We start from the raw sequence: 22,232 nt of genomic DNA on the forward strand, positions 1-22,232 counted from the left end.
GCGAAGATTGGACAGCATTTTGTAGGAGGAGCAGCAGTTTGGGACAAAATTCAAAATCGCGGAAAATCTAGTTTGTCAGAAACGGCCGGGGCCTATATGGATGGATGCAGAATGAACCAAGGAATGCAGGGAAAGTGGAATTTTGATTGTGGCCTACATGTGTGGAAGTTATGGCCTTTAACGTAAAACCTTTGATGATTGCGCCACCATCAGGCCAATTAGGTTCATATTTCTGGACCTAGTAATGGTTAGCGATATCTGTCATTGGGCCAACTTTGATGTCTCTGCGATGTACTAACTCACGGGAATTTGTGCCAACATGGCAGGAAAGTGACAAATAAACCAGCACAAAAACAATAGGATTGGAACAAGCTAATTAGGCTTAAAGACTGCGAATGTGTTTTGATGGACTACTGAAAGAAACAGGACAATGTTTTAAGATCAAAAACATGTTGTTCTTCTTGTTCCTTCAGTTGGATGTCTGAGCTTCACTGAGCAGAATGACGTCTGTGCAGAGTTTGACACTAGAAGACTGTTTTCACCAATCAAGTGCTGAAAGTGGAAAGATTCTCTGATCTCACTGAAAAGGCCATTTTCAACCAGCATGATTTGTGACATCACGAATACTGGAGCCAATCCCTGTCCAGTATTCAGCAGTTATGTTAGTTATGTTCTAGATAACGCTGATTGATAGGGGAGCTTCTACAGGAGGAAAACTCGGGACAGGAAACATGAGCGTGTGGTAGGCCCCAGAAGGGGATGAAGGCAGTTTTCGTTTGAAAATGTTGTTTTAATGTTATTTTCTGTTTACATGTCTTTTCTTTATTAGAGCCACCATTGAAATGTATGGCTGACATTTGCCATACGCTTTATATTGATGTCTGGTTCCCAATGATAGGGAGAGAGTAGGGATGTGTGTATGTGGGGATGTGTGTGTGTGTGGGAGGGTATTGTTTGTCTGTTTGTTTTTTGTGTGTGTTTGGTGAAAGAAAAGTGTATTATAATACAATGCATAATGCTGTTGGCAACTGTACAGTGAATTTTTTTTATGAAAATATTGTAAAAAAAAAAAAGATAATGCTTTGGAATTTTTAATGAGGCAGAAGGAGGGGGAAGTCATTTTAAGGATTTAAGGAGAAGTTAATTTAACCTTTTGTGGGGAAGAACCAGACACAAAATTATTATTCAAAGTAGAGCCTTTTATACATTTGAAAACATCACTTTAGTGTTTTTTTTAGCTCTTTTTTTTTAGCTCTTTCCCAGGATTGAAACAATTGAATTGAAATGGAAGTGAGGCAGCTCTGATGTGAAGCACTTACTGACAGACATGATCTCATCTCAGGAGATCATGAAAACCCGCAGCAAAACAATATCATCACACTGCGGGCATGACAGACACAAAATCCTACTCAAAAAGCCTCTTACAGGATTCCTAATCAAACCCAGAGCCAATAATCTGCCCGACATAGCCATTACAGGTCTTGAGAATAATTAGTCTACTGTACGTCCTGCAAATGATCTCTTTACGTTTAGTGCTTAATTCATTTTTGTGAACCATATGATGCGAGAAATGCGTTTATAATTATCCTCATAACTCATCAACTCAAATGATATTTGACTGCTGGACCTCCTACAGCTGATTAAGTGATTAATTGGTGAAGAAGGGGCAGCCCTAACTGTCGTCTTCAGTCAACAAGGATCAAATTAATTAACTCGCATATAATAATAATATATAATATAGTATAATAATATTACTGATTGGTTTGAACCTAATATCTAAGCCTGACTGCCTACTGACGAGGCATGGGGCTGCGTCTCACGCAAAAATGTTACTTCACATCTTTTACTCCAGCGTGCTAAATGTAATATTAATGCGGAGCAAATGCAAAGATTAGGTGAAGAAATCAATAATCCAGTTAATCCAATCCAATACAACAAAGAAGAAAACCCTGATTGACCAACATCCCATCATTGTTTGATCTATGCTGTAGTTTATAGGCCAGGAGATTGTGTTGGTTCTTAGATTTTCTTGTTCTCATACACCGTTTCCAGAAGGATAAGTCTTTGAACAATTATGAATGTATTGTATTGACTGGGATCAATGAGAAGAAAACTATGACTCAGCAAGTAACCTAACTGGTGAATCACATTGATTGTCTTTACTGTGTAATTGTATTTTTGTGTACTCTGGAGTTTTTGTATTTGTAATGTAATGTGTAATTGTACTTTTAATTACTGCATCCATGCCGTGTTTGTTTCTCAAACTTTGTTTCTGGGGACCCACTTTTTAAAAATGACAGATCATCGCGACCCAATTCACAACCAGCCTTATCTATAAATAATGAATACCAGCCATTTCAAAAGCCATTTTCCCACATGCGTACCGGAAAATTACCTGTAAGTCAATATCGGACATTTCCCTTCACACTTTGGCTCGCGCATGTGGGAATCTAGCAGCGAATTTGCCTGTATGTTGGGGGCGGGGGGAGCTTGTATGTATGTAGAGAAAGCAAATGCACGAAGCGAAATGTGGAAGTAGTTTGCTTTGATGTGCGCGAATGATTAGATGATACACTTTGAAGAAGTTGGGATCCGTGTCTGAGAGAAATAGTTGCTGGTTCGATGTTTATCCGTTCACCTGCATCGCGTTGAAGCACTTTTTACAGACTGGCTTCGTTTGATGTGTCCGGGCTTGCCTTGCCTTCGGAAATCAGCACGCCCACACATGAAGCTGACATAGGCTACCGCTCTTATTATCACAAGATCATTTCGCCAGTTTGCTTTAATGTGCGCGAATGATTAGATTATGCCCGCTGGAACATTAAGCAACTGTGTAGGCTACACCTCGCCCATGAGAGAAGGGACCGCTGTCGCGGAAAATGACTGGACCCGTTTCCCACTTGGTCTCCCTTAAGAGCATACCGCTCTTCTGACTGGCTCGAAACTGGTGAAATCTCCGCGACGACGGGGTCGCGCTTATACTGGCACAACGACTTTCACACATGCAGGCAATAGACCACGTTCCGGTCATTTAGCGGTACAAAGCGCATGTGGGAAAACGGCTAAAGAGATATACATTTGGTGAATCATAACTTAGTTTTTTGCATGTTATTGAAAACATACACGTCAAATACATTATAAATGAGACCAAACAATTGTCATTGTTTTTACGTATTTCAGAAATTCAGCAAATTTATTTGGTGACCCAAATAAAATCTCCTGCGACCACCTGTGAGTCCCGACCAGACCCAGGGCCCTATCTTCATACAGGCCATATCCCATATTTACACTTGCGCACCCGTTTGCGCGTGCCTTAAGGCAGGGAAGATACCGGTCTGCCTTGCGCATTTGTCCAGGTGTTATGCCGAGTTTTGCACCCCCGCCCGGCAGCATCCCCACCTCACGGGAGCATATTGTAATGATTTATACAGAAATGTAACTGTTTAAAAGTGATATAATTGTCTGGGTAGACGTAACCTCCTTGATTTCTAAGTTAAAACAGCCTCACTGAGCAGACACAGCTTGGCCCCTTCCTCACTGAGCTGACACAGCTTGGCCCCTCCCTCACTGAGAGGACACAGCTTGGCCCCTCCCTCACTGTGTGGACACAGCTTGGCCCCTCCCTCACTGAGAGGACACAGCTTGGCCCCTCCCTCACTGAGAGGACACAGCTTGGCCCCTCCCTCACTGAGAGGACACAGCTTGGCCCCTCCCTCACTGAGAGGACACAGCTTGGCCCCTCCCTCACTGAGCTGACACAGCTTGGCCCCTTCCTCACTGAGCTGACACAGCTTGGCCCCTCCCTCACTGAGCAGACACAGCTTGGCCCCTCCCTCACTGAGCGGACACAGCTTGGCCCCTCCCTCACTGAGAGGACACAGCTTGGCTCCTCCCTCGCTGAGCAGGACAAGCAGCAAGCCTGTCAGCAGGTCCTCAACCCGCTGTTGCCAACTTGGCAACTTTGTAGCCACATTGTTGTCAGTCCCACCCTGTCTGTGTACAGCGGCTAATGACAAGTGTAGCTATTTTTTTGTACCACGGAAACAATGTTAATGTGTTGACTCCCAGTGCATTTGGCGACATTTGTACTACATGCTTGTCTAATCCACAAAGGTCTGATGAGCACAGTGCTTCTCACACACAGTGTGAACACGCTCTCCCCCTGCTAAAAGCAGGCGGCTGTAGCAAATATATTGATATGCAAACTAGCATATGACATCTAGATCGACTTTTCATGAGCAGTGTTGTGTAACGAAACAGCTCTAGCTGCCTCCTCCTGGCTGAATCTCATCTCATGCCATTGTGTGTTATTCCATATTCCATGTATCAAGTTTCATGGGCGACATGTCACCACAGTGAGCTGAACATGTTCTATGGATATCGAAGGTCCAGGATTAACCCATCTTCCACATCGAGCCATGCAGTGATTTATTGGTGGGGGATACAGTATATTGCAAACAATCTTGCATTGATCAGCTGAGTGGGAATATCTGCTCTGATTAACCATGACCGCTTTGTTTTTTACTGGTCTTCATCTTAAACTTGTATAGAATAACAGCCCTATAGCCATTTCCTGCGATATGTGATCTCTGACAGGACGTTCTCATTTAAACATAGCAATTTGAGCTGAAACTAGAAAAGTACACTCAATACAATGCAGATCCCCGCCGGGTGCAGGCAACAGATTAACTCCAGTCTGGACTGGTGCACGCAGGCTAGGTAGGCCTACGTGGTTTGTTACACAGCCTAACGCCGTGCACCTTTATGGACACGTCTGATCCACGTTCACTCATACAGGACTGTGTGATATTGTAATATCAACTTTTTTTTACTGTTTCTGGGTGTTGAACTCTGCAGCTTTAAGAGCAAACAGAGCACTCTGCATTTTGATAGAGATGCTTTCGTGACAAGTAGTCTGCGACGTGACTCGTTGATGAGGCATTTTGTTATTTATACGATATGATTTCAACAGCGACGAGCTACCTTATGTCCTGGATCTCCTGGAAGGCCGGATTTCCCTGTGTCTCCCTGTGAAGGAAACGACACACAGAAGAGTTAGTGAGAGGTCTCACAGTCATTCGAGAGATATATATACTGTATATATATATATATATATGTGGCTATGGACCGATATACCGATATTGGATTTTTTTTTTTACTCCTAATATCGGCGTCAGCATCACCCAGGGCCCTATGTGCGTGCTAGCTTGCTCTTGGCTAGAACAGAACAAGTAAAATGCTTTGCTCACTTTAACCCAATCAAGATTCTGTTTAAACTTCTATTACATTTAGCTGAAAACACTGATTCCTCTCTACTACTTGTGGGTGAATAGCAACACCCTGGTTTACAGCACATTAGCTTCATCACTGCATGCAAATGTCACAACCCACAATACTGCTGAATTAGAGATGGCACACAAAGGGCTTGAGGCTCATCAGTATGCGAAGTCTAAGATACATTTCACTGAATGTAACTGCAGGAGGAGGTTGCAGGCTACAACACACTTATATCCACTTCAGATACGACAGCCACCTGAAAGCAGCCTCCCTCCTGTCCCCAGGGGCACGACACACAGATGAAGAGAAAATGAAGAGTATGAGAATTGATTCGCTGACGAAACCAGAGCCGGCTGATGTGCTATGTATGGAATATGATGTATGGAATATGTGTCTGTGGAGATAGTGAACTTACCATCTCGCCATCGATTCCCTTCTGCCCTTCTGATCCAAGATCCCCCTGCAATGACAGAATGGAAACGCAAAGAAAAGAGCCATGAAAACGTCATACTTGTATTATTTATTTTTCCACATTTACATAGATCTGCCATACTGTATAGAGAGGCAAAGTGGAACGTCACTTCCTGCTTCAGCACTGTACCAGATTTTCATCCGCCATTTATTTTCCCATACACATTTCATAAAATGCTTATAAAATAGTTGTACTTCGTCGAACCAAACGGTTCAGCTAACGCTATAATCGGGAGAGACCATAGAACATTTCACTCGGACCAAAACTTAAAAAGACAATATCGAAAAAATATTTTCTTTAAACCCGCATTTTTTTTTTAACGTTTTGGTCCCAGTGAAATGTTATGCGATCTCTCCTGTTTCTAAATATATCTGTACCGTTTGGTTTGAACCAGTAAAACTATTTTTTATACGCATTTTACGAAATGTGTATGGGAAAATAAATGGCGGATGAAAATCTCTGGTACAGTGCTGAAGCAGGAAGTAGGCGGTCACTTTGCCTCTCTAGAAAACAATTCAGCACAGTTGTCAGTCCTCCTCCCTCTCTCAGGCATCAATGAACCCAGCAGACACTTTCTATATTCCAAAACACCTGTCGGTATCCCAGCAGGTGCCACTCTGGAGGAGAGGAAACACAGTCACCTGGCATCGTGCCAGCGTGCGGCGCTGTTCCAAAACGTGTCGTTACGTGCGTCGTTGCCTGGGAAACGCACATCCCATAATACAACGGTTCGCATCGCATCCCCATAATAGTGTGATGATACTTATGATGCCATTTGCGACACATAGATACGAACAGGTTAGCTAAAAGTTTAGCGTCGCCAGCGAGCGCCCCCCCCACCGTTGTGGTAGTCGGGGTACATCTCGAAATCCCTCCAGGCCTGAAGATTTTTCTAGGGGAAACACTGTATATTGTTTGCTTGGGGGCTCACTCCTCATTGAATCTCTGCACTGTCCTATAGCACTCAAAAAGATATGTCGTGAGGGAATAAGCTCTTAGGGGCTGATTTCCACAAATATCTTACTGATCACTGATTCCTCACAAGCTCCCCACCCTCCACTTTCCACACACACTGCCAGCGATGTACACAGACATCTTGGAACGCGTTGGCTGGGTTAGTGGAGTGTCGCAGCAGTGTAACCTATACAGTTTCATGACTTCAGCTGGCCAATACAGCTCAAGCAACCTGCCCTATTGCAGGCTGCAAGGGCGACCATTTCATTAGTCCTGATATCAACAGCTGCAGGAAGATGCTGTTCTTCATGTGTGTATGTTCCACCAAAAGAGCCAGAAGAATCCACGGAGACAGATTGTGAGAAACCACACCAGAACCGTTTTCCCCCTCCTCAATACTAGACAGATAATTGTCTTGGCTTTTGTCCAGGAGCACTATCTGAGCCAGACATACCTTGTTCCCTCTACACAAACATAATAGTGTCATTACATTCATTTAGACAAAACACACACATCTTGGTTTGTGCGGTAAACAGGTGCCTGCATGGAGCCCTCTCTAAAATAGTACAATACTTATTGACAAGAGGAATTGAGTACAGGTGTAAAATACTGCAATGGGCAGACATGATGGTATTGTACACTATAGCATCAATGTCATGACGAATGCCATGGCTCTGGATGTACAGTAGACTTTTCATGAGCAGTGTTGTGTAACGAAACAGCTCTAGCTGCCTCCTCCTGGCTGAATCTCATCTCGACGAGGCAGAAGAGGAGAGAGCGATGCCATTGTGTGTTATTCCATATTCCATGTATCAAGTTTCATGAGCGACATGTCACCACAGTGAGCTGAACATGTCCTATGGATATAGAAGGTCCAGGATTAACCCGTCCTCCACATCGAGCGAGGCAGTGATTTATTGGTGGAGCATATATATTGCAAACAATCTTGCATTGATCACTTGAGTGGGAATGCAATATCTGCTCCGATTAACCATGTGGACGCCAGCTCTAAAAACCTGAACGTCGCTGAGTGAGTAGGTGAATCGTTGAGTGATGAAGTTCCACGATTGGTCGGCCGTGGCACGTGCCACAACCATACACGGTAGTTGGTGCATGCGCGGCCGGTCTCCCAACGAGACAGGACAGGACTCCAGGTTTGCTAGCCAGCCTCAGACAGCGCTGCCTCCCTGTAGCCTGTAGCCTTCAGCTGGCTGGCTAACAAGCCATGACAAGAGTCACATAAACAAACGGGATTAAAATGTGTCAGATGATGGATTTGTACGCGGGAGACAAAGCTACATTTAACAGCAGCAGACGCTAGCGCTAGCCGTTAGCTACAGATCGCTAGCCCCGACAGGAGTCTCCACACGCACGCACGCACGCACACACACACACACACACACACACACACACACACACACGCACACACACACACACACACACACACACACACACACACACACGCACACACACACACACACACACACACACACACACACACACACATTTTCACTGACACTGAAACGTTACACCGGTGAAACGCGACAGCAAAACGACGATGTGGGATTGAGTAGCTTTACTGCTGCCTGCTGGAGGTAGCTAGGACTAGACAGGAAGTAGGGCGGTTTTGCCTTCAGATTTAAAGTGCATAGCACTGTGCACAGCAGCATAGATGGTTATTATAAGTATACGTATAATAGTTGGTCTATAATAAATTATAAAGGGAACTGTATAAACACATCACAAAGCGTCCAGCTATATAGCCTACTAGGTTTCCCCTACTGTAGTCTTGCCTAGTGCAGGTCAAGGTGTTGAAGCATGGTCTGCAGCTAACAGAGCACTCTGCATTTTGCTGTTGGATGCTTTCAAGTCATCTGTGTAGCTGACACGTGACCCGAGACGTGACTCGTTGACAGGTCATTTTGTTCTTCATATGACGCGGCTTCAACGGCGACTAACCTACCTTGTGTCCTGGATTTCCTGGAAGGCCGGTTTGCCCCGCGTCTCCCTGTGAAGAGAACGGCACACAGAAGAGTTAGTGAGAGGTCTCTCGTTCACACATTAGCGAGCGGCTTTATGAGGGCTTGTCATGTAAGCGGCCATCTTGCTCCTACAGCTGTTCCCCGACACAGCCGCCCAGCAGCTGCAGAACGGGATACTGTTTCCCCAACAATTGGAAGGCGACACGGAGAAACGACGGCATCTCGTTGAGCTTGGTTGTATTTAGGGGGCTTTGCCATGTGCAGCGCAGGGCAGGAGGACACAAAAGAAAAGGAAAGGAGAGGAGAGGAGACACAGGGTTCCCATAGCCTGCCGCCTTTGATGCTACATCCAGTATGAATGCTTAACACTGTGAACGGATCTAACAGTGAGAGTGACTGAATACAAATATCTCGTTTAACTGATTCTGATCTGTGCTTTTTTACGATTTGTTTTTATTTTCTGCTTTGTAACTTGGCCTCAATGGACTTCTCTGTGTTTAAGGAGAAAAACCCACATGTTTTATTTGAAAAAATTATACTGGATAAATTACTACAGTATATATCTAGTTTGTTGACATATCGCCACAGTAGATATAAGACTCGGCCATCAGAGAAATGTATTCTCAAGGCCCAACCACCCGAACAGAGCTAGGTAAACGGGCCTTTTCCTTGCATGCACCGTATGCCTGGAATGAGCTACAAGTTGTTTAAACCTGGAATTTTTCTAATTCACAAACTTTCAAGCATGTCAAGGACCCGTGGGAACCCTGGAAAGGAAAGGGATCATCTACAGCAGTGATTCCCAAAGTGTGGGCCCCGGCCCTCTAGTGTGCCGTGGAGTGGCCTCGAGTGGTCCGCCGACACTCCCGCTTTATGATCCTGCTGTAGCAGGGGCATTTTTAAAGCTACAGTGGAGATCCTGTTATCAGAAGAAACCAGAAGATCTAAGGCATCCATTGGTACCAATCACTTGCTAGCTTGTTGGGAAGGGGGGTAAACAACGCTCCAAACGTAGGTTATATTTGGCCGAGGGAAACTTATTTCAAATGGGTCCCTTGACCTCTCAGCTCAATTTATCTGAATGAAAATTGGTTCAATGGGTACCCACGAGTCTCTCCTTTACAGATCAGGTAGCATTTTTCACAGCCTACATAGCATGAATAGCTTGTGGATTGATTTCTTCTGTTGTTGTTCATCACATTTTGTCTCAACAAATGTGTTATGCATGCAAATACTTCTGATGTAGTCATGTTTCTTATATAGTATGTCGGGGGACTAAATATAGATAAATTGATTTATTCTATTATGCAAACCCAATGAGTCCTCTATAAGTTTTTAGCTCTTTTTGCAACGGCTGCGCCTGTTGCTTAATGCACCTTTTATACTCTTTTTTAAAGTTTTGTTGGGATGCTTTTAAATGTCCATTTTATTCTTTTATTTTCCTGTCAACCATTTTATGTGAAGCACTTTGAATTGCCTCAGTGTATGAAATGTACTATACAAATAAACTTGACTTGACTTGACTTGACTTGACTTGACTTGACTTGATGAGTAAGGGGGGAGAAAATGTTGGCAGTGTGCTTTTGGGTATTTTGCCTCAATTTTTGTATGTGGATGGATTATTAATTTCCCTTATGCCCAAGTTCACATGCTCTGTTAGTGAAATAAAAACATATAGGGAAATACATCATCTTAGTCATGTGTGCTGATCAGAGATCAGATTTCAAAGTGAGCCGCGACATTCTTAAGTTTGGGAAGCCCTGGTCCACAGCATTATTGTTGACATGAGAAAGAACAGTCAAGTAGCTAAGCCACAAATGAAGCTAATACAGAACTTGCTGCAAGCTAATAGTCTCATTAAACATGATGCGTGTTCACGGTCACATTCATCTTTCTTTCCAGCACAGGCCTTAAGAAGATGTGTCCAAACCGAAGAAAAGAGAGCGTCTATTTTTATATGCAGGGCAAACATTATTCAAGATAACATGCCCAGTCTTCCTCAGAAATACCCTGACATTTGATCTATATAAAACACACTGAATTCTTACAAGCCCGAGTGAATAATGGGCTCCAACAATGAGCAGATAATGAGCACGAGATAAGATGTACTACCATCCATTTACCCTCCAATTACACATTGCATCGATCCATTTGTTCAAGCCTACGGTGCCACGAATTCACAGCTGCCCATGTCCCTCATAAAGAGCACTATACCACATATGAGAATGTACAGGATGTTTCATAGCGTTTTGAAGCGAGTCGGTCTTCCTCAATTTGAACGTTGTATTTAACGTTTCCACAAAAGCCTTTTCGAGAAAAGCTCATCATAATTTACCAGTATTGAATGCTATAGGAACAATGGAACTTTTCTTATTTTTTTTTACGGCTAATCCAAAATTCAGTGTCTGTGACTGTGAGATGATAAAGCATCCTGAATAAAATTCACGGAATTGTTCATTTTGGAGGTACAATGGGAGCAAATTGAATTAGAGACTAATTGAAAACAGGAGGCATGAGGGCGAGGAGACGGTTGTAATAGGTGCAAAACAAATTAAGGGTATTGGAGGAACGAGAGAAGTTTTAATTTCACCATTACGTCCGTACCTTTTTTTTCTTTTGCATGTACATGCAGGAGCTGTAGATCTAGTAATACCAGGGTTTATGCGCAAGGCCGTCGAAAATGGATTTCCTTTCAAGTAAGCTGCATTCTTATAACCCACTACTTATCTGTTTAATTTCCTAAGGGACTGCGGATTAATCATAGCACTTTAATCCCTTTGCAGTGAATGAGAATCCTCCATCCAACTCTAATGTGGAATAGCACTACTTTCTGTTAGAGTAACACTGACAAAGTAGCCCCCCCACACACTTTCACAAGCAGCTTTCTGTGTAGGTCACCACACACTTTCTCAAGCAGCTTTCTGTGTAGGTCACCACACACTTTCTCAAGCAGCTTTCTGTGTAGGTCATCACACACTTTCACAAGCAGCTTTCTGTGTCCGTCATCACACACTTTCACAAGCAGCTTTCTGTGTAGGTCAGCACACACTTTCACAAGCAGCTTTCTGTGTAGGTCATCACACACTTTCACAAGCAGCTTTCTGTGTAGGTCATCACACACTTTCTCAAGCAGCTTTCTGTGTAGGTCATCACACACTTTCTCAAGCAGCTTTCTGTGTAGGTCACCACACACTTTCACAAGCAGCCTTCTGTGTAGGTCATCACGCACTTTCACAAGCAGCTTTCTGTGTAGGTCAGCACACAGTTTCTCAAGCAGCTTTCTGTGTAGGTCATCACACACTTTCACAAGCAGCTTTCTGTGTAGGTCATCACACACTTTCACAAGCAGCTTTCTGTGTAGGTCATCACACAGTTTCCCAAGCAGCTTTCTGTGTAGGTCATCACACACTTTCACAAGCAGCTTTCTGTGTAGGTCATCACACACTTTCACAAGCAGCTTTCTGTGTAGGTCATCACACACTTTCACAAGCAGCTTTCTGTGTAGGTCATCACACACTTTCTCAAGCAGCTTTCTGTGTAGGTCACCACACACTTTCACAAGCAGCCTTCTGTGTAGGTCATCACGCACTTTCACAAGCAGCTTTCTGTGTAGGTCAGCACACAGTTTCTCAAGCAGCTTTCTGTGTAGGTCATCACACACTTTCACAAGCAGCTTTCTGTGTAGGTCATCACACACTTTCACAAGCAGCTTTCTGTGTAGGTCATCACACACTTTCTCAAGCAGCTTTCTGTGTAGGTCATCACACACTTTCACAAGCAGCTTTCTGTGTAGGTCATCACACACTTTCACAAGCAGCTTTCTGTGTAGGTCATCACACACTTTCTCAAGCAGCTTTCTGTGTAGGTCATCACACACTTTCACAAGCAGCTTTCTGTGTAGGTCATCACACACTTTCACAAGCAGCTTTCTGTGTAGGTCATCACACACTTTCACAAGCAGCTTTCTGTGTAGGTCATCACACACTTTCACAAGCAGCTTTCTGTGTAGGTCATCACACACTTTCTCAAGCAGCGCCGTGTAAACAGGGCCTAAGATTAGATTAGAGTAGAGTAGGACAGGGCAGACACAGGGAGCTTACATTTTCATTGTGACATCATCAGTGATGTCAAGGGGAGGGGACCGGGCACTGTGGGGGGGAGCATGATGTATGAATGGGGGGAAGGGGAACGCGTAGATGTACCCATGGCGGGGGGGAAGGGGGGAGTGAATGGGGAGAAAGGGGCAGGCACGGGTATTGCACTAGTTAATAATAATGAAATTATCGTCCGTCTCTGACCATTTTTTTTATCTTATACCCAATGATGTTAGTAATTGAAAGTCTCATGAGCTTACCTTATTAATAACATTTGCTTTGACTCTGCTGCCCAGATTCTATATAATGTCATGTAAACGTAAAAGAGTGCAGCAGCGTTTGATAGTCCCGTGGGAGTTCAGGGATCTATATGAATTAAATATGCTTTGATAGAATTGGAGCACTTTCATAATTTAGCAGAATGTGCAATGAATGAGGACAAAGGGAATTGATGGCTGTCTTAGAGTAGGCCGTGTGTTTGATATACTGTACAGATGGCTCAAAATCAACAGTGTTTTCGGCTGCATTTCTTCTCACAAGTGCTGCCACATGAACATCTGCAAAATCCCACAAGAGATGAAAAAGATTTTCACTAAATTGTCATTTCATTGTCAAACAGTGTCTTGCAGTACAGTACAGGCTGTTCTAGCTGGGAGATGTGGGCGACAACTCTGCTCCAATTAATCATCAAACTTTTCTCAAAATTTCCATATCGTCAAAGAATGGTGCACTGGAATACAGTATTGTCCAAATATCCTGTGTGGCTATTTCTATTTTATTATCTGAACAAATATGCTGTACCCTCCTATCACGGTTAAACCAAGTACCCCCCCCCCCCCCTCCACATCTATATTGTTCAAATACATTGTGTCACCAAGGGGCATCCAGGTAGTGCAGCGGTAGATTCCCTGAATACCAACACGAGGGTCGCAGGTTCGAGCCCCCGTGTTACCTCCGGCTTGGTCGGGCGTCCACACAGGCACAATCAGCCATGTCTGCAGGTGGGAAGCTGGATTATCTGCACTTTGCCTGTGGTTTATTGATTGGATATTTCAGTAGCTTGATGGCACTGCGGGCCTGTCTCAGAGTAATGCTGCAGGTCAGGAAGATCATTCATTAAGATTGCTATGTGTTTCATTTGTGTACAACTGAAGAAGATACTCTGTTTGCTTGCAGGTTTTCAAGTGGACTGCTAAGAAAAGACATGAGTTACCTGCTGAGACGGACTGCTTTCCTTTGCACTGTCAATTCCATTCCTTTAAAGGATCACAGGATGGATCAAGGAGCAATTCATTGAAGAATTTTTGAGTTATCTGGGAGCCGTTCCTGGCCTATTTCTTATGGACCACTTGTAGCGGATCCCATGCACAATATCTTATTAGGGGGTACGGTGGCGCAGTGGTAAGCGCTGTCGCCTCACAGTTGGAAGGTCCTGGGTTCGATTCTCGCCTGGGACACTGTGGGCGCTGTGGTTGTGTTCCCCCCCCATATCTTCAGTGCCTACTGCCCAGGTAGGTTATCTCGTCGTAAGGGCCTTTCTCTCTGTGTGGAGTTTGCATATTCTCCCCGTGCTCCCCCAGGGGGTTCCTCCGTATATAACCCCCCCCCCCCACTAAAAACATGCAGAAGATCAGATCGTCATCGTCATCCGACCAGTGACGACAACATCCGAAGTTGGTCCCCGGGCGCTGTACGAGAAAGCGACCACTGCTCCTGGCCTGCCCCCCGGAGGAAAGGACATGCCTGGATGGGTTAAATGCAGAGGACACTTTTCACCGGCCACCGTCAGCATGAGTGTGTTGTGGCCGCATGCATGTGTTGTGGTGTTCGTGTGACAATAAAAGACGGGCTTGTCCGTCACGAGAGAGAGTTTTATCTTTTGTAAGCACATAAACATTTTACGTGACTCGTAGCATCACTTTGGAATGCTTTTTTGTTTTTTTCCTTTTCCTGTCTGAGTCTGTTCTTGTTTTTCATGTTCTGAAGAACCGCAAAATAAAATATTGAAAATAATAACAATAAAGTGTGTCACCAAAGCTAGTGCACCTTAGCCCAAACCCAGTAACTGTGTGGTTTGGAGTGTGGTCAAATTCAAACGCTAAATCAGGTATATGGGAGTATTTCACAACACGGTGGCTAGTCCATGCTAATTGTGGGAGTGGCACTAATGCTGTTGTGCCTATAAAAGTATTGATTAACATACTTCATCAAACGACTCTGTGTGATTTAGTCAATCAGCCAATGCTCATTTCCTGCCATTACTCTCATGCTACTTAGTGTGTCGTGTCTTCACGTCTCATAGTGTTCCGCACACTCCACAACACAACACAACACTCCACAACACAACACAACAACTCCACAACACAACACATCAGAACACAACACAACACAACACTCCACAACACAACACAACACTCCACAACACAACACAACACAACACAACACAACACCACAACACAACACATCAGAACACAACACAACACAACACAACACAACACCACAACACAACACATCAGAACACAACACAACACAACACAACACAACACCACAACACATCAGAACACAACACAACACAACACTCCACAACACAACAACACAACAACACAACTCCACAACACAACACAACACAACACAACACAACACCACAACACAACACATCAGAACACAACACAACACAACACAACACCACAACACAACACATCAGAACACAACACAACACAACACAACACAACACCACAACACAACACATCAGAACACAACACAACACAACACAACACAACACAACACCACAACACAACACATCAGAACACAACACAACACAACACTCCACAACACAACAACACAACAACACAACTCCACAACACAACACAACACAACACAACACCACAACACAACACATCAGAACACAACACAACACAACACAACACCACAACACAACACATCAGAACACAACACAACACAACACAACACAACACAACACAACACATCAGAACACAACACAACACAACACTCCACAACACAACAACACAACAACACAACTCCACAACACAACACAACACAACACAACACTCCACAACACAACAACACAACAACACAACTCCACAACACAACACAACACAACACAACACTCCACAACACAACAACACAACTCCACAACACAACACAACACAACAACACACCACACCACAACACAACACAACAACACAACACAACACAACACAACACTGCAGCGCACTGCAGAGGCATGCAGTGAGGAGTATCATTGTGACGGACACGTCACCATAGATCTTCTCTGACTATCTAGATGGGTCACTGCAGGCTCCGCCAATACTAACAACTGGTAGCAGCAAGTCTCTTAAATGCAAATGGTCACGTGGTCACCTGACCTCTCCCCAAGTCTCGTCACTTGTTTTCTTCTTCAAGCAGGCTTGAAGCAGGGTTAGTGCTGACCTAGCAGGCTAACTTGAAATAGAGATCGTGAGTTCCCAAACTCCACACAAACCACACATATAAACACAAAGCTGCCCCTTGTTAGCTCAATACAGTTAGAAGATATTCCATAAAAAAAAAAAGAATCTAGCCACAGATTTAGCTACTACATCAACGAACTTCAGATTTAGCTTTAGCTAATCGCTCCCTGCTAACATGAGTTCCTGTTGCAAAATCTCATTTCATAATCAATAAGCTATAATTGCAATAGAGGTGTTGGTTATACGGGAGAAGAATGTTATTGATACAAATTTGATACAAATTCAATTCTACAGCAGTTGTCATATTATGCACCTCAAGTGAAGTATTAGCGAAATATCTTTAGGAGCGCTGATGTCTCCTCAGAATGCTCAGCTTTAGTTCATGCTCGGTGGAGGATTATATCACCGTTAGCAAAATAATTAAGACACCAAGACGTTGTATATTGTACATGTCCCCCTTTGTGAAATGAATGTAATGATGCTTTCTTACCCACTGACTACACACGTATCAATTAGAAGCAAGTCATTAATCACCACCACCACACTAAAGTCACAATCACACTCTGTGTGTATGTGTGTCTCTCTCTCTCTACGCACGCATGCACGCGCACACACACACACACACACACACACACACACACACACACACACACACACACACACACACACATTACAGCTCGAGTTGATCCCTGCTAGGTCAATTAAGAATCATTAGAGGCCAATTACAACATATTTGGCAATCTGATAAGAGCGCTGTCCACACAGAGCACTGTGTCCACACAGAGTTTTAAATACATATTGTATTGTTTATTCCCAGCAATATTTACTTCCCCTTACTGAATGAAACTTCAAGCTGGTTTCTCACATTCTCACATTAATGTACAGACTATCTATAAGTTTTCTAAAGACTAAAGAGTTTGTCACCTTCACATTGCAAATATAACTATAAAGACAGCGACAAGGAAAAAAATCTATATCAACATCTAATTCAATAAAAAAAAATCGCATTTTTAAAAAATTGAATCCATTGATTCATACTGTACACAAATTCAACAATTTAAAGGGTGTCGTTTTGGAAATGTTTCACAGGAAGCTCATTATTCACAATGATGCAATTCAAGGTGCAACCTGAGTTCCTGCTGCTATCGTTTAGGAATCTTTTGAAAATGTCAGGATTGATTAATATCATAGCTAAATATGTCATGTTCCTAGTTCTAACTTGAAACTGCAACCCTAAAACCCCCAAAACCCACACGGCATATTTAACCTGATCATAAAAAAATATTTTTCTGAAAGCAAAATTAATAATGCAGACTTATTACACTTGCTTTGTGCTGTTTACAGGATTAATGGAGAGCCGGGAAGCTGGCTCAGTGTGAATGAATCTAAATTAGGGCTGTTATGGCACCAAACACAATGCCACTTTAAAGTCAAATTAAGAACCAACTCATTACGTGGACAGTTACAGAAATAGCATAATTCCCAATACCAGTGTCTGGTCCTGCAGGTACAATGATTGAATGCTCACATGCATGAGGCTGTTGTGCCTACGAGCATGAATCTGTTGTGCCTACGAGCATTTCCACAGTTTTTTTCCAACAAACAAACAAAAGTCCAACAGTGGCCCTGAAACTGTTTATTCCAGGGCCACATCATGGTCATAATTGGGACATTGACCCCAAAAGCCATCTGGGCTTATCAGGCATACAGTACCACCACCTGCTCATCCCGATGAATTCCATTCACGGTCAAGCGCACCCCCCCCCCCCCCCCCCTTTCTTTCTTTTTTACCAGAACCGGCTGCTGAAAGGGGGATTCAAACACGTGATTTATCTGAGGAAAAGGAACACTCACATTTTCTTTGGGGCCATTTCAATGCTTATTTATGTGTTGTATCTTCCTCCTAATATCCCAACAAACATAACACCCGCTGTCCTGTCCATTCAGCTGTCATGGATGAACAACCGTTCTATTCTCGAAACCACACCTATGTCTCTGCTTATTGAACAAAATGTTCACATCTTGTGGGACTTGTATTCAAATTCACCTGGTGAGGAAAATGACGTTGTTGTAAAGGTCTGTGAAGGACCTGCTGCCTCCTCTGCCAAATGGGATATCCTGTTGGCACGGCGGCCTGGGGAACATGAGACTCCGCAGGATGCCACAGTGTGAACAGTTGTCAAAAGAGAGAGAGAGAGAGGTTCCTCTTCCTCTGACAAATGACCTCATGTCTTAAGAGCACTGGCTCCTCTCCTTGGCACTTAGAGCCATGCAGTTGCCCAGAGGCAGAACAACCTGTCTTCTATTGTCGGCCTCAGAGAAAACGTTGTTGCAGCAGCTGTGAACTACGTTTGAAACACAGAGGACTGGCGACGTAGAAATGGCGGACAAAGGAGACCCGCTGCAAGATTGTGCTTGGTGGCGTAGGGAAAATGATAATAATTTGACATTGCAATTACAATATTTTTTGCATAAGGGGACATTCAAACCAAAAGCGTTTTTGGAGCTGCCAGCGTCTTTCTGCAATCCATTCTCTATGTAAGGATGCGCTAGACGTGCTCCTCTTTTAATGAACGCACCTGGCGTTTAAACGCTGGTGGCGTCTCGTCTTTTTGGCGGAGCGCCGTGGGCGTTTTTAAGCTGAAAAAAGTTGAACATTAGAGGAAAAGCGCGCTGCTCGTCTTTTCCAATCCACTCCTCCTACATTTTCTCCTCCCAGAGGGATCCTCCACCTCCCCTGCTGCCAGAATTGGCAATAATCTGGCTTTCATGTTGACAGTGAACAACATCAAACAGACAAAACCAGCTGGCTACCGTCCGTGTGGTCGATATGATTTGCATAGCGTTCTGACTGAAAAAAAAAACTCTATTGGTGTGAATGTCCCCTGATTTGTGACTTTTTGAATCCCTTTGAGTATGGTAACCCTTTAACGTCTTGAGTGCAGTGACTACTCGTACATTAAGCCTGGTTACAATCTTCTTGTATGTATATCCTCCTCTAAAGCCGTATATATTTCCCTTACAGTAGATACCAACACAAATATCTAAATAACAAGTAAATACCTTGTCTCCTTGATCTCCCTTGTGTCCTGGCAGTCCACCCAAACCTGGAAGACCAGTATCTCCCTATAAAGAATCAAACAGTATCATTCAAATGGACAGTAAACATTTTAGTAGCATGAAAAAGAAAATGCTGCTAAATCTTTCAATCATGCTTTGTTCTTTGGCAAATGTATCAGAAACGGAATCCAACCCAACAATCTCTCAACTGCTCACCATCCATTTGGAACGTCTGCAAATGTATTTATTACCAGACTATCCAAACAAATCACACAGAGTCCTGCACTGCTTACAATCAAACAAATCACACAGAGTCCTGCACTGCTTACAATCCCTGTGTAATTCACTGTGATACTTTTCATCCGCAGTGAATCCCAAAGACTATCCTTATATCACAGTGTAACGTGCAGTAAAGTCGATTCCTAATAGTACACTGGCTCAATTCACTACTACTGTATTCCACACTAATCAAACACACTACAGTAGCTATACAATATAGAATGTGGAATGGACAGTATATTTATAGAGAGACAGGAATAGTCAGCAGTCCATTGTTTTTTTTTATTATTATTATTATTATTATTTATTTTTTATTATCAATTTGCACTGTATGTGAGGCCCTGTCACGGATGCTGTGTGTGGTTTTATGTACTGTGAAACTCAGATCAATAATACGTCTTTGCACTACTGTCACCAAGACAAAGCCCTGGATATTTATTCTACTTGGCAGTTGGATTTTGATTCTGCATGACTCTATAGGCTCTCTCTCCCAAGAACAAAAGCTGTGTGAGCTGTTCTGATGGCTTGAGATGTTCTGATGTCCTGAGCTGTTCTGATGACCTGAGATGTCCTGAGATGTTCTGATGTCCTGAACTGTTCTGATGTCCTGAACTGTTCTGATGACCTGAGATGTCCTGATGGCTTGAGATGTTCTGATGTCCTGAACTGTTCTGATGTCCTGAGCTGTTCTGTCCTGAGCTGTTCTGATGTCCTGAACTGTTCTGATGTCCTGAGTTTGGTTTCAGATGCTAACACTAATTATAAAGCCAAGACTTTCTGTATTCTCCACAGAAGAGATGAAGACAGCTGAGCAACTAGGGAGCCAGAGAGCTTGGATCGCATTCAATAAACTGCTAATTAATTAGGCCGATGTCGTTGCTACAAACTCGCCATGGGACTGTAGACAAACTGTAACTTGCTCTCTAACCAAAGTGCAAATTGAAATTCTGCAGAAAACATCCTTTGGATTTTTCAAGCTGAAGATATTAAAGGGGGACTAACTGTATTTATTTTTACCATTACATAACCCCCCAAGATATGTGACAAAATGTCATGCTCCTTTATATGAAAACAAAAAAAAACAAAGAAAAGAAGCAGAAGAATGTGTCCTCTTGTCTCACTATACTCTTTGGCTGTGCTCAGACCGGAATTATAAACCAGAAATGGCGCCATGACACTTTTCCTCCGCATAGAGGAAAAACGTTATATCAGAGTGTATCAGAGATAGAGTACGTGATAAATATAACCACGTCATAAACAACTAACCAACATGGTGGTCCGTATGGAAACAGTGTTACTCGAAATGGTTAAAAGTGATCAATTTGCTCATTCAGTGGCGTTTTACTGCCATGTAACTAACTAGCCGCTATAGCACTAGCAACAGTAGCCGATTACCCACAATGCCTTGCGTTGTCCCAGCACCGAGGAAGGGCTCGTGCTAAATTTAATGCATAAAATATAGCTGATAATATACAATTTGATTCACATTGAAGTATACCACGCGCAAACACCAAATCGGCCATTCATTTGAGGCCACCCCAAAAAAGCAGGTTTGAACCCATAGAGGTACTTTGTTGCTGAAAATGATACAGTTTGTACAATTGTAACAGATTGGTCTCAAATGTGGAGATTTTGACCAGAATCCTTCACACACCACCCCAAAAGCCATATATATTGGTTACAAATAGTTTGAAAATATAATATCGTCTTTGTTTTCTGAATCGGAAACATTACATCAGGAGTTTTATGTCAGCAAAGCCTGGCCAATAATTATATCATTATATACGAGAGATACAGAAGATCAGTGAGAATAACAAAGCAGCATTGTGGCTATTGCAGAGACAAAATATGACTTGAAATGCATGAACTTTATGAACTGCACCGACTCTAATATTTCATATTGATTCCCACTGATGTAAAAGTCTTTTTAATGATTGCATGGTGGCAAAAGGTCTTTCTAATCTGCAGCCACATTTATACATTTCACCATTCCTACAACCCCCAAGGTTTGAACCACGACCCCCCCAGAAAATGGTTTGATTGGTATAGGGAGGTTTATTTTGTTTCAAATATGAAGGCAGAAGAAACACACACGCACAAGCACGCACGCGCACGCACGCACACACACACACACACACACACACACACACACACACACACACACACACACACACACACACACACACACACACACACACACACACACACACACACACACAGATTATGGGCATGGTGTGGGGGTGGACTTGACCTTGGGGTTGCACCATCTGCTCACTCCATAAACGGCTGATCACTGTGCAGACAAGAATCTCTTCCAGGCTCCATTTTGCATTTTATTCTAACATTAATATTTGCAGTTGCAAAAATCTAAATTCATGTCAGGGTACTAACAGACTTACCATGCTTAAACATTGTGGGAGTCTTACGGTGGGAGTAGATTATGCCTATAGTGTCTTTGGATGGCTTCCAATGACATGGCATTTTGGCATACAGTACATGTGCTTTAACTGGCTGTTTGTTGTTGTTGTGGTTGTTGTTGTTGTTTATTTACACACATATAATTTTTTTTTACAAAAAATACAATATAATCTGCATTGAATGTGAAGGAGAATTGCCTAAAAACCCTCCAGGGGCTTAAGTGTGG

The 22,232-nt window shown here is 43.2% G+C and overlaps 1 protein-coding gene across 1 annotated transcript in view; it reads right to left on the reverse strand.

The window, feature by feature from the left end:
* LOC310796129 (uncharacterized protein) overlaps nucleotides 1-22,232 on the reverse strand; it is a gene marked incomplete at both ends in the record, with an annotated part of 167,935 nt that overhangs the window by 117,462 nt on the left and 28,241 nt on the right. The window contains 5 exons of the mRNA XM_083658276.1: nucleotides 3,509-3,941; nucleotides 4,984-5,028; nucleotides 5,693-5,737; nucleotides 8,667-8,711; nucleotides 19,313-19,375. Of these exons, the coding sequence (XP_083514402.1) occupies nucleotides 3,509-3,941; nucleotides 4,984-5,028; nucleotides 5,693-5,737; nucleotides 8,667-8,711; nucleotides 19,313-19,375 (631 nt within the window). The remainder of the gene's footprint in view (nucleotides 1-3,508; nucleotides 3,942-4,983; nucleotides 5,029-5,692; nucleotides 5,738-8,666; nucleotides 8,712-19,312; nucleotides 19,376-22,232) is intronic.

This window comes from Poromitra crassiceps (assembly GCF_964638095.1).
Source record: "Poromitra crassiceps genome assembly, chromosome: 22".
NCBI lineage: Eukaryota > Metazoa > Chordata > Actinopteri > Beryciformes > Melamphaidae > Poromitra > Poromitra crassiceps.